We start from the raw sequence: 12,656 nt of genomic DNA, 5'->3' as shown, positions 1-12,656 counted from the left end.
TTTTTTTTAAAATTGTCTTAGGATGCTTTAAAGAGCAGTGTAATTATCCTATTTTCTCAACCTTTTAAGGTCTAAAGGATGAGGCAGATTCCAGGTAATGTCATCACATTGTGACTAGGGCAGGTCATTAAACTAGATAACCTTCAGTGGATCAGGCCACTGTGATAAAGTCACGATTTCAGTATCCACATACCCATGTTAGGCATGTTGATTCCATGTTTCTCCCTAAACATAGAGGCTGTATGTACCTGTGAAAATGGTAGGGAGAAGAGCTGTGAGTTTGAGATTTCTTAGTAGCATGAGACACCATGCATCCCACCACAATGGGGCATGCTTTGCAAGCCTGCAGTGGTTTGGTCATAGCATTCTGGGCAAACCACACCTCCCTCTCCACCCCTCGGCCTTCCCTCTTCCTGCAGGTGAGGTTATGGCCATAGGACGTTCATTTGAGGAAGCCTTCCAGAAGGCCCTGCGCATGGTGGATGAGAACTGTGTGGGCTTTGACCACACAGTGAAGCCAGTTAGCGACATGGTAAGCAGCTCCCCTCCATGGTAGCATCCCCAATGTCCCCCATGTTCTGCTGCCCCCTGGCCATGAGCTTGTTAACTGTAACAATGGTAGCAGTCATCGTGGGACATTTGCTATTTTCACTTCACTGGGGGTTTTGAGGCATTTGCTCATTCATTATAAGATAATTATTATTAGAATTGTTTTTACAAATGAGGAATTAGAGCTTAGAGATGGTATAGAAAGAACTCATGGCCATACAGCTAGTGACAGGCAGAGCCAGAATCTGTACACAGGTTTTTATAGAGTCAGAGGTTGTGTGGTAGGTGCACCTCTTTCTTAACAGTCCTGCACTCAAGCCCTCAGGCTCACGTGGCAGTACATTGGGTTTTACTGTGGTGATCAAGTAGGGTCCTGCTATGTTGCCCAGGCTGGTGTGTGCCTCAGCCTCCCAAGGAGGTGGGACTACAGCCATCTGTGACTACATCCAGCCAGTTGGGAATATTTTGCTTAGCATCTTGGCTTTTCCTATGGTGGCCCAGTTCTGTGTTCATCTGTCTGCACCCTCTCTGTCAGGAGTTGGAGACACCAACAGATAAGCGGATCTTCGTGGTGGCTGCTGCTCTGTGGGCGGGTTACTCCGTAGACCGCCTGTATGAGCTTACACGCATCGACCGCTGGTTCCTATACAGAATGAAGCGCATTGTCACTCATGCCCAGCTCCTGGAGCAACACCGTGGGCAGCCTTTGCCCCCAGACCTGCTGCACCAGGCCAAGCGCCTTGGCTTCTCAGACAAGCAGATCGCCCTTGCAGTTCTGAGGTCAGAGGTGGTGGTGAGGCCTCAGACTGGAGGGTGTGGGTTGCCTTGGTGGAGAGTTTTGGAGACTTCTGACTCTTGTCCCTGGGCAATTTTCTCTCTTAATTCCTGTCCTTGGCCCCCACCTCTGTCAGGTACCCCGCTCCTAGAGCCTATGTTTCTGACCCTTCTCCTTTAGCACAGAGTTGGCTGTTCGCAAGCTGCGTCAGGAACTGGGGATCTGCCCAGTGGTGAAGCAGATCGACACGGTTGCAGCTGAGTGGCCAGCCCAGACAAACTACCTGTACCTGACCTACTGGGGCAACACCCACGACCTCCCTTTTCAGACAACTCATGTCATGGTCCTTGGTTCTGGTGTCTACCGTATCGGCTCCAGTGTTGAATTTGATTGGTGTGCCGTCGGCTGTATCCAGCAGCTCCGCAAGGTCTGGGTGCTCATCTTCCATACCAGTCTCTCACTCTGGCAATTGCTTGCTCTCTCAGTTAATTGCTACATCTTACTATGGGTTGCCAGGAGAGCTGCTGCTTTTTTTTTTTTTTTTATTTGCGGAACTGGGGATTGAACTCAGGCCCTTGCACTTGCAGGGCAAGTGCTTATTCATTACTGAGCTATCTCCCCGGCCAAGGAGAGCTTCTTTGACCCCACATACTGCCTAAGTCTCCTCCTCAACACTCAGCCTCCTTTCCCCCTAAGGCACATGTTATTATTACAGGATACTGGGCACTTGGCACACTGCAGTGGGGACTTCAGCTTACTTTGCTCATAATCTTCCTGCCTTCTAATTGCTAAGTGATTACCCTTCCTATGGCAGATGGGGTATAAGACCATCATGGTGAACTACAATCCAGAGACAGTCAGTACCGACTATGACATGTGTGATCGACTGTACTTTGATGAGATCTCCTTTGAGGTAAGAGAGATGAGGACAAGCACTGGGTGGCCAGGGTTGAGGGGCACTGGCTGGCTTACCCAAGATCCTTTGGTACTTTGTGGGGCTGAGGGAAGCAGAAAACAAGAAGGCTCATCTTGAGCTCTTTGGTTGTTACTGTTTGCTTATACCCTACTTTACAGGTGGTGATGGACATCTACGAGCTGGAAAATCCTGAAGGTGTGATCCTGTCGATGGGTGGACAGCTGCCCAACAACATGGCCATGGCTTTGCATCGGCAGCAGTGCCGGGTGCTTGGCACCTCGCCTGAAGCCATCGACTCTGCTGAGAACCGATTCAAGTTCTCCCGGCTCCTTGACACCATTGGTATCAGCCAGCCTCAGTGGAGGGAGCTCAATGACCTAGAGGTGGGCTATGTATGGTCTGGTGGGTGTGGGCGATGGGGATGGAGGCTGGATGGTGCTCATGGTGAGTATGATCAGCCCCACTAAGTTCCCTCCTTCCCTGCCTTAGTCCGCTCGCCAGTTCTGCCAGGATGTGGGGTACCCCTGCGTGGTGCGCCCCTCTTATGTGCTGAGTGGTGCTGCGATGAATGTGGCCTACACTGATGGGGACCTGGAACGGTTCCTGAGCAGTGCAGCAGCTGTCTCCAAGGAGCACCCTGTGGTCATCTCCAAGTTCATCCAAGAGGCTAAGGTGAGATACCACAAAGAAATCTGTGGGCAGCCCCCCAGCGCCAGTAGAGACTTCCCTGCTTTTCCCGATGGATCATAAGCACAGTGCAGTGGGAAGGATGAGTTGTGGTGGGGCCATTAGAGGAAAGGGGCCTCCTAGAGAAAGGGCTAGTGGGAGGAGAAAGTGGACCTTGCCCTGTATCACACATACTGCCTGTGGCTGCCATTAGGAGATTGATGTTGATGCTGTGGCCAGTGACGGTGTAGTAGCTGCCATCGCTATCTCTGAGCATGTGGAGAATGCAGGTGTGCATTCAGGCGATGCCACACTGGTTACCCCCCCACAAGATATCACCGCCAAAACCCTGGAGCGGATCAAAGCCATCGTACATGCTGTGGGCCAGGAGCTGCAGGTCACAGGCCCCTTCAATCTACAGCTTATTGCAAAGGTAATGAGGTGAAAGGAGGGACGGAAAAGCAGGGCTCCTGCACATTCTGTGCTAGACTCAGTTCTAGGAAGTTCTGTGATGTCTCCTACCCTCCTATAAGTGGGTATCAGCTGGAGGGAAGGGGTTGTAGCTCAAGTCTGAAGTGTGATCAGGGTTTGCCGCAGTCATCTGGGTTGAGTGCACTCAGAGTGGAGAGTGGAAGAATCCATGGAGTAGTGTTAGCAGGCCTACCTTGCACATGGCCTGACAGAATTCTTCTCTGCCCCAGGATGATCAGCTGAAAGTTATTGAATGCAACGTGCGTGTCTCTCGCTCCTTCCCCTTTGTCTCCAAAACGCTAGGTGTTGACCTAGTAGCCTTGGCCACACGAATCATCATGGGGGAAAAGGTAGAACACGTGGGGCTCATGACTGGCTCTGGAATCGTGGGGGTAAAGGTAAGGAGGGTTGAAACCCTTGGGCTTAGCAGGTAAATAGGAAGAGAGCAGTTAGCAGGCAAACTGGTGCTACACAAGGCCTTGCTGGACCAGAGAATAAGAAGATAGTTTTTGTCTTTTAGGATTTACCCCTAAGGAATGTGAGGCAGAAGTCAGGACCCAAAGTAGCTCTGATATGAAATAGTCTGATAAACCTTCATAATCAAAGTACAAATCAAATGGTCTCTGGTCTCCTGAGGGAGCTTCGAGACAGAATGCTGCTTACAACATGGATGATCTGGACCACTTGGGAGGAGGGGCACTGTTTGAGGAGTCTCGGATGGTTAGAGTTGTTTCATTGTGGTTGGGTTTGGGGCTTGGGTTTTTCTGTTTGTAAAAGATTTGTTGGTGTTCTCTTTTGTTTTGTTTTGTTACGGGAATGGAACCCAGGGTCTCCTGCGTGCTAGGCAAGTGCTCTACCATTGACCTATACCCTCAGCCCAGACAGAGGTTAGGATTTTGATTTGCAGAGCTTGATGGGAAAGCATTCCAAGGCCAAGGCCTGAAACAGCAGCAGTTTGGGAAACAGTAAGGCCTGTGTAGAATGGTAGTGCAGCAAAAGGCAGCCCCGCTGTGCAAGTGGAATAGGGAGAGTGGTCTATGCCTACCCCTCCAACTGATACCTTGGTTCTTTTTTGTCCTCCCTCAGGTGCCTCAGTTCTCCTTCTCCCGCTTGGCGGGTGCTGATGTGGTGTTGGGCGTGGAGATGACCAGTACTGGGGAGGTGGCCTGCTTTGGGGAGAGCCGCTGTGAGGCCTATCTCAAGGCCATGCTAAGCACTGGCTTTAAGATCCCCAAGAAGAACATCCTGTTGACCATCGGCAGCTATAAGGTGCCAGCATTGGGCAGGGCCCCAGGAAGGAGGGCCTGGATGGTCTTACTCCCTGGACTACTGACCTAGGAACAGAAGACAGCAGTACACCCTCTCTGGCCCTCTGCTTGTTTTCAGAACAAAAGCGAGCTACTCCCTACTGTGAGGCTGCTGGAGAGCCTGGGCTATAGCCTATATGCCAGTCTAGGCACAGCTGACTTCTACACTGAGCACGGCGTCAAGGTACAGCAGCCCCACACTGCCCTCCTTGGGCCCAGCTTGTATGGTTATGTTGTAGTAATGGTAGTATGTGTGGTTTGTGTAAAACAAGAGTGTACAGAGAGAAGCTCTTGATCTTGTCTATGTGTACATGAGTGAGAGCTCGTACCACTCTTGATCTTGGTAACCTGTCTTACTCCACATAGTAAAAACACTTTTCCTGTCTAGAAATTGTACCTTGCCAATAGCAGAGACAGGTCTGGTCCAGTCTTCTTTCTTGCTGTGGCCAGCTCCCCTCCCTTGAGACTGGCCTCCCTGGTCTGCCAGGTTTGAGTTGGCCTAACATTGGTTGTGGGCCCATAGGTAACTGCTGTAGACTGGCATTTTGAGGAGGCAGTAGATGGTGAGTGCCCCCCACAACGGAGCATCTTGGAACAGCTGGCAGAGAATCATTTCGAGCTAGTGATTAACCTGTCAATGCGTGGAGCTGGGGGCCGGCGTCTCTCTTCCTTCGTAACCAAAGGCTACCGTACTCGGCGCCTGGCTGCTGACTTCTCTGTACCTCTCATCATTGATATCAAGTGCACCAAACTCTTTGTGGAGGTAACAAGGGCCCTGGTGCTGGAGCCAGACAGCTGGAGTGCTGTGGGAAGAGGAGGTAGTGGGCGCATCCTGTACAGCAGGAAGAGCTATGAAAGAGCTGTGCTGGTGACAAAGCTCTGTGGCTACAGAGGGAGAAAAGGTGGTAAAGAGGGAGGCTGGCTCCTCTTACTTCAACCCTGACTGCCTCTGTTTGCAGGCTCTAGGCCAGATCGGGCCAACCCCTCCCTTGAAGGTACATGTTGACTGTATGACCTCCCAGAAGCTTGTGCGGCTGCCTGGTGAGTGCATCACAGGGGACGCCGGTAGCAGCTGGTGCAGAGCCCCTGGGGTAAAAGTTGGGTAGAGCCTGACCTCTGTGCCACACTGCACAGACCTTGAAGGCCCTGGAATCTCTTGCTGTGCTCCTCATTCCTCAGTCGGTGGTCCACTAGGCTGAGGGACTTGTTTCAGGTGCTACTAATTTTCCCACTTTCCCAGCACAGTTTGTGTCCCTCCTGTCTTCCTGCTAATCTCAGTGCCTGTGTTCTCCCAGGATTGATTGACATCCATGTGCACTTGAGAGAGCCAGGTGGGACGCACAAAGAGGACTTTTCCTCAGGTACCGCTGCTGCCCTGGCTGGGGGTGTCACCATGGTGTGTGCTATGCCTAACACCCGGCCCCCCATCATTGATGCCCCTGCTCTGGCCCTGGCCCAGAAGGTGAGCCATTGTACCCCTGTGTTCCCAAGCCCTTTGCCCTCTGCGCAGGCCACTGGCACCAGGCCAGCCTGTGAGGGTATGGGTGCTGGTGAGCACCCTCTTGTATATCTACTCTAGCTAGCAGAAGCCGGTGCCCGCTGTGACTATGCCCTGTTCCTGGGGGCCTCATCTGAAAATGCAGGGACACTAGGCGCTGTGGCTGGGTCCGCGGCAGGGCTAAAGCTCTACCTCAATGAGACCTTCTCAGAGCTGCGGCTGGACAGTGTGGCCCAGTGGATGGAGGTAGGCCATGTGCTGCGGTAGGAGGCTGTCCAGTTGTGGCTCACCTACAAGAGGACTTGCAGGTTGCCCAGGGCACTCGCTCTGATGAGCCTGCAGAATCTGAGGTGCTACATACTCCTCAAGCCAGCCTTTCTCCCCATAGCACTTCGAGATGTGGCCATCCCACCTTCCTATTGTGGCCCATGCAGAGCGGCAAAGTGTCGCCGCCATCCTCATGGTGGCTCAGCTGATGCAACGCTCAGTGCACATTTGTCACGTGGCACGGAAGGAGGAGGTGAGTGCATCAGAGGTCACACCAAAGGTCAGGGTGGTCCTTCAGGACAGGAGAGAGTAAAGGAGAGCCTAGAGCTAGTTCCCTCAGCACATTGGCCCATAGCACTGTGAGAAGTGATGCTGGCCATGGGGACTTTGCGGGCAGGAGATATAGGGTGCTCCTTTGTTCTCCTTGCTTTCTCCCCAGATCCTGCTGATCAAAGCTGCAAAGGCACAGGGGATACCAGTGACCTGTGAGGTGGCACCCCACCATCTATTCCTGAGTCAGGAGGACTTGGAGCGCCTGGGGCCTGGGAAGGGGGAGGTCCGACCTGAGCTTGGCTCCCACCAGGATGTGGAGGCCCTCTGGGAAAACATGGCCACCATCGACTGCTTTGCCTCAGACCATGGTGAGAGGGTTGGCATGCACCTCCTTGGCCCAGCTCAAGCTGTGGGTCAGTCCTAGCAAAAAAACCAAAGACAGATCAAGACTTGGGGCTCTACAGGGACAGGTCTGAATCTGAGAAACCAGCCTCTAATTGGGTGCCAGTTGGTGATAGGTTCTCCAAACCAGTTGGAACAATGAATGGGCAGATGAGTAAAATTGTAAATGGGCAGAGTTGTGGGCCCCACAGGAGGGCAGTTATAACTCCTCCCCCCAGTTCCGAGAAAAATGAGTGTCAGGATTGGTAGTAGGTGCAGTAAAGTGGCTAGAGGTGTGTGCCTGCATGCATATGACTCCCCAGGGCAGGAGGTGCCTGGTTTCCTTGGGCCAACGTGGCTAATGGCTGTCTTTATCCCAGCCCCCCATACATTGGAGGAGAAGTGTGGGGCCCAGCCTCCACCTGGCTTCCCAGGGCTAGAGACCATGCTGCCACTGCTGCTGACAGCTGTGAGCGAGGGCCGGCTCAGTCTGGATGACCTCTTGCAGCGAATGCACCACAATCCTCGGCGGATCTTCCACCTGCCACCACAGGAGGACACCTATGTGGAGGTGTGGGAGTGAAAGCCTGGGTGGGGATTCTCCAGCCACTGGGTCTTTTTCCAGGGTGTAACCTGTGACCTTCTGCCAGGTGGATCTAGAGCATGAGTGGACAATCCCCAGCCATATGCCCTTCTCCAAGGCCCACTGGACACCCTTTGAGGGGCAGAAGGTGAAGGGTACTGTCCGCCGAGTGGTCCTACGGGGAGAGGTTGCCTATATTGATGGACAGGTATGTGTATGGCTCCTACCTGATGTCAGTGTGACCTCTTTCCGCATCATTTTCATTTTCTTCCCTGCCTGTCACACATACACAGTCCCTTTGCTCTTCTGGCTGCCCCATATCCCTAGCAACACATTTACTTCTTGCTGGTATCCAGCCCTTTAGGAACCTGGCTGCTCTCATGCCCCTGCCTTCTCTCTACAGGTGCTGGTGCCTCCAGGATATGGACAGGATGTGCGGAAGTGGCCTCAGGGAGCTGTTCCTCAGCCCCTGCCCTCAGCCCCTGCCACCAGTGAGATGACCACGGTATCCATATTGCTTTTGACCTAGGGCTTATGGATTGGGCCTATGATATCCCCAGGGCAGCACAAACATCTTGAGCATTTTTATTGATAATTCATGGGACAGAAGGCTCTCTGCTTGAAGGTTAAAACCCCACTACAAGCCAGGCATGGTGGCACATACTTGTAATCCCAGCATTTAGGGAGGCTGAGGCATGAGGATTGCTGAGTTTGAGGCCAGCCTGTCTACATAAGGGACTTAAAAGCTAGCCAGCCTGCACTATGTGTCCCTGCCAGAAAACCAGAAAATCTCCACCTCTCTGACACTGTGCCAAAGAGTCAGCTCCCAGCGTAAGAGGCCATCTCTGAGGTCCCAGCTCACTGATAATCCAGCTAGAGTTCTGTCTGAGAGCCCTGTTGTAAGGCCACCTGCTGGCTGTTGACAACACTTGAGAAGGGTGGTACTGAGAGGAGGGGATGAGGAGTAGGCTCTGTGTGCACAATAGCTCTTGGCTTTTCCTGAGCAAGGGGTTGGGTCAGTTACTTTAAAATACCCTGTGCCAATATTGCCATTCAGACACCAGAGAGGCCACGCCGGAACATCCCAGGACTTCCTGATGGCCGATTCCACCTACCACCCCGGATCCACCGAGCCTCTGACCCAGGTCTGCCGGGTAAGAGAGGTGGGCTCCTCTCAGGGGTCTTTTTCTACCAGTGTCAGCATAGGGCTTCAGTTGCCCAGCAGTTTACTTGGCCCTTCCTCCCAGCAGCACTCTTCTGTCCACTTACCTTGTCCTTCTCTTTATACTTTCATCATAGTGTGGTCTGCTATACTTTTTTTTGCCTAAGTAAGTCACTGCGGCCTGAGGTAAACACCCGCAGCATCTTTTCACAGGCCTCTTTTTGTGGGCAGCTGTGTTCCTCCGCCCTGGAGCTGGGATCTCATGGGGCAGCAGAGCAAGGGGTAAATCCCGGTTGCTGATTGGTGTGAACCTCGCTGTTTCTCTGCCTAGGATCCCTGTGGCAGCTGGGAAAGGCTGGGGGCGGGCAGCACTGCTCCCACACAACAACCCCCTGGGGAGTCTTAGGGGTGTCCCAGAGGTGCTGCCTCCTTCCTGCCCACTCCTAACCTGCTGTAGCTACTGCAGTGTGAGGTGGTTTAACACAGGCACTGTGAGTGGAGCTCCTGGGAGAATGGGGCTTTCCACATGGCAGCCACAAACACACATCTTTCCTCCTGCTCTGTTTGCAGCTGAGGAGCCCAAGGAGAAAGCTTCTCGCAAGGCAGCCGAGCTAGGTGAGAGGCTCCACTCTGTTGTACATACACACCTTGTGGACCACCACGTCCTGCACAGGAGAACCCTCTGACCAGTCTCTTCCCTTGTGTCCCTCTCTACAGAGCTGATAGGAACCCCAGATGGTACCTACTACCCTTCACCACCAGTACCAAGACAGGCATCACCTCAGAACCTGGGGGCCCCTGGCCTGCTGCACCCCCAGACCTCACCTCTGCTGCACTCGTTAGTCGGCCAACATATCCTGTCTGTAGAGCAGTTCACCAAAGATCAGGTGCCTGGGAAGGAGGGTGGGGACACTCAGAGCTTTGAGAATTTGGAAAGTTGGGGCCAGAACCCCCAGGGGCTATTCATTGCTTTCCTGCTGACTTGGGGTCTTTTGTAGATGTCCCACCTGTTCAATGTGGCACACACACTGCGGATGACAGTCCAGAAAGAGCGGAGCCTCGATATCCTAAAGGTCAGGTTTGGGCTATGAGGATGAGGGTGCTGGCCATTTCCTGCCCTTGCTATCAGGTCCTCTCATGCACCCAGCTCCCGCATTGCCAGCAGCTCTGTCCTCTGCTTTGGAAGGTCCTGCTGCTGTGCAGCTGCTCCTATAGTTCTTTTCCTTGGCAGTGGTATTGAGCTGACATGGGGGTCTGAGCCCATCTGTGGGGTCATCTAGTGTGCTAGGTCAGTGGCAGGAAAGGTGACTTTTCCTCTTCTGCCAGTTCACTCACACTGGCTTTTTGGAGGCAGGTCTTTAGCTGAGTCCTGGCACTAGAAGTGTCAAGGCTCTGACAGCTCACCAGGGAGGTTTTGGGGGAGAAGGCACATCACAGCAACTCTGGTGTAAGCTGAGGAGGTGAGTGCCACCTGTGTCCACATACCGCACACACATACACCTTCCACATGGCCTTTCTACAGGGCAAGGTCATGGCTTCCATGTTCTATGAAGTGAGCACACGGACCAGCAGCTCCTTTGCAGCGGCCATGGCCCGGCTCGGAGGTTCTGTGCTCAGCTTCTCCGAAGCTACGTCCTCTGTCCAGAAGGGCGAGTCCCTGGCTGACTCGGTGCAGACCATGAGCTGCTACGCTGATGTGGTTGTGCTCCGGCACCCACAGCCTGGAGCGGTGGAGGTAAGGCTGACCTGTGTGCTGAGATGGGTCAGTAAGGCTGCACCTGAGGCCTATGTGCGCTTGGGCCACAGGGATGGGAGGACCATGAAGCAGCGGGAGGGCTCTGAGCTGAAAGAGGCAGGATCTCCTTCCTCATTCCCCTTCCCACAGCTGGCATCTAAGCACTGCCGGAAGCCAGTGATCAACGCTGGGGATGGGGTTGGAGAACACCCCACACAGGCTCTGCTGGATATTTTCACCATCCGGGAGGAGCTGGGGACTGTTAATGGCATGACGGTGAGGACAGTGGTGGAGATGGGACCTCTGCTGGTGATTTCTCCAGTGTGTGGTACACTGCATGCAGAAGGCCCCTGTCCTAGGTCCCAGGGCTTTAGGAGGAGGGAGGAGTTCCTATGGTGATGAGGTTCCTTCCCAGATCACCATGGTGGGAGACCTGAAGCACGGACGCACAGTACACTCCTTGGCCCGCCTGCTCACTCTGTACCGTGTCAGCCTGCGGTATGTGGCACCCCCCAGCCTCCGTATGCCACCCAACGTGTGGGACTACGTAGCCTCCAGGGGAATCAAGCAGGTGAGACCCTCAGGCTCCGACCCAGATTGAGGGACTCAGCTTGGGTTGTCCGGAGCCCAGTGTGCATTCATCTCAGCCCTACCTCTCCACCAGGAGGAGTTTGAGAACATTGAGGAGGCGCTGCCCGACACTGACGTGCTGTACATGACTCGAATCCAGAAGGAGCGCTTCGGCTCTGCCCAGGAATACGAATCAGTGAGTACCAAGCATGAGGAAGAAGCCAGGACTAGAATGGGGCATCCAGATGAGAGCAGGGAAGCAGGCGTGGGCTGAGGTCCTGTGGTTTCCATAGCTGTGGTGTGTAGGGGAGCCCAGGGGCACTTCAGAGTATGTCCTCTAGCCACTCTGCTCTGCAGTGCTAACAGGAACCCCGTCTGCCTTGCAGTGCTTCGGTCAGTTCATCCTCACCCCCCACATCATGACTCGGGCCAAGGAGAAGATGGTGGTGATGCATCCTATGCCCCGTGTCAACGAGATAAGGTGATGGCCATCAGAAGTGGGGACTACCTAGGCCTGACTATGGGAGGAGGACCTCAGTCCTGAGCTAGGCCATCGCAGGTGGGTGGTGACACTGTCCCTTCCTTTGCAGTGTGGAGGTGGACTCAGATCCCCGAGCAGCCTACTTCCGCCAGGCTGAGAATGGCATGTACATCCGAATGGCTTTGTTAGCCACGGTCCTGGGCTCTGCTTCCTCAGCCTCTTCTCTTCAGGCCCAGCTGCTGGGCAAGGAAACCCAGTGCCCCCAACGGGGCCAGCACCCTTAGCAGAAGCTTGGGGCATCCAGATAGGTTACACCATTGGGACTATGCTTCAGGCTCTAGACTGGTTCTTGCCAGTATGGAGATGTGACCTGATACTGGAGTTCCTCTGCCTTTCTTACACTCAGATCTGTACAGTTACTTTTCTACTGGCTAATAAACAGCCGTACTGCCTCAGTTCCTGCTTCCTTACAAGTACCATGGACTTTCACAGAGGATGAGTATGGTGGGGCTCTCGATCAGCCTTCCCAGGGCTGTGGTGCCATAGCCTCCAGGCTGGCACATGCAGATTTGTGAGTGCTTCAAAGTCCTGTATTTCACCAACTCTAGAGCTGACCTGAAAACTCTAGTGTGCATCTGGTCCACTTCCTCAGTTAGAGTCCTCTCAGTCCTGATCAATAGATTTTTAGTCTTCCTGGATATGGGGGTTGGGTGTGGGGGAAGTGCTCAGGGTTTGGTGAGTCTGTGCACCACTTACAGACTGATGAGGTTCATGTTCTGAAGCCTTACTCTTCCTCTTTCTGGTTAGTCTTGTCCTTCAGTAGCAAGACCACCAGTGTTCAACCTAGAAGGCTCTGAGAGTGTCAGGACCCCCTGGGGTGGGGAAGTTCCCTGTTCCCTGAACTCTAACCTTAAAGGAATCTCATTTCTTGTTCCTTCAGACTAACTTGGCACACTGTGGGTCCAAAGCACCACGTTGATGTAGGGGTACAGGATAAACAAGGTCCATCTTACCTTTGAATT

At 53.5% G+C, this 12,656-nt stretch overlaps 1 protein-coding gene across 5 annotated transcripts in view; it reads left to right on the top strand.

Moving 5' to 3' along the window:
- Cad (carbamoyl-phosphate synthetase 2, aspartate transcarbamylase, and dihydroorotase) overlaps positions 1-12,133 on the top strand; it is a 24,562-nt gene extending 12,429 nt beyond the window's left edge. The window contains exons 16-45 of one of the 5 annotated variants that reach the window (XM_023710985.1): positions 420-532; positions 1,085-1,329; positions 1,505-1,751; positions 2,139-2,237; positions 2,399-2,623; positions 2,730-2,912; positions 3,121-3,339; positions 3,608-3,775; positions 4,464-4,646; positions 4,764-4,868; positions 5,208-5,447; positions 5,644-5,725; positions 5,980-6,146; positions 6,264-6,428; positions 6,571-6,702; positions 6,889-7,090; positions 7,484-7,674; positions 7,754-7,894; positions 8,090-8,191; positions 8,744-8,840; positions 9,062-9,130; positions 9,419-9,463; positions 9,566-9,735; positions 9,847-9,921; positions 10,371-10,583; positions 10,734-10,859; positions 10,999-11,154; positions 11,248-11,349; positions 11,540-11,634; positions 11,744-12,133. In XM_023710985.1, the coding sequence (XP_023566753.1) occupies positions 420-532; positions 1,085-1,329; positions 1,505-1,751; positions 2,139-2,237; positions 2,399-2,623; positions 2,730-2,912; positions 3,121-3,339; positions 3,608-3,775; positions 4,464-4,646; positions 4,764-4,868; positions 5,208-5,447; positions 5,644-5,725; positions 5,980-6,146; positions 6,264-6,428; positions 6,571-6,702; positions 6,889-7,090; positions 7,484-7,674; positions 7,754-7,894; positions 8,090-8,191; positions 8,744-8,840; positions 9,062-9,130; positions 9,419-9,463; positions 9,566-9,735; positions 9,847-9,921; positions 10,371-10,583; positions 10,734-10,859; positions 10,999-11,154; positions 11,248-11,349; positions 11,540-11,634; positions 11,744-11,918 (4,532 nt within the window). In that variant the 3' untranslated portion in view covers positions 11,919-12,133. Of the gene's footprint in view, positions 1-419; positions 533-1,084; positions 1,330-1,504; positions 1,752-2,138; positions 2,238-2,398; positions 2,624-2,729; positions 2,913-3,120; positions 3,340-3,607; positions 3,776-4,463; positions 4,647-4,763; positions 4,869-5,207; positions 5,448-5,643; positions 5,726-5,979; positions 6,147-6,263; positions 6,429-6,570; positions 6,703-6,888; positions 7,091-7,483; positions 7,675-7,753; positions 7,895-8,089; positions 8,192-8,743; positions 8,841-9,061; positions 9,131-9,418; positions 9,464-9,565; positions 9,736-9,846; positions 9,922-10,370; positions 10,584-10,733; positions 10,860-10,942; positions 11,155-11,247; positions 11,350-11,539; positions 11,635-11,743 lie in introns of those variants that run through there. The other 4 variants (XM_023710986.1, XM_023710987.1, XM_004627411.2 and 1 more) reach the window with 4 other exon arrangements.
- The last annotated feature ends 523 nt before the right edge of the window (positions 12,134-12,656 follow it).

Source organism: Octodon degus, unplaced genomic scaffold (genome assembly GCF_000260255.1).
Source record: "Octodon degus isolate 3935 unplaced genomic scaffold, OctDeg1.0 scaffold00019, whole genome shotgun sequence".
In the NCBI taxonomy this organism is placed as follows: Eukaryota; Metazoa; Chordata; class Mammalia; order Rodentia; family Octodontidae; genus Octodon; species Octodon degus.
The sequence above is the reverse complement of the archived record's forward strand: the minus strand, read 5'-3'. Positions and strand labels throughout refer to the sequence as shown.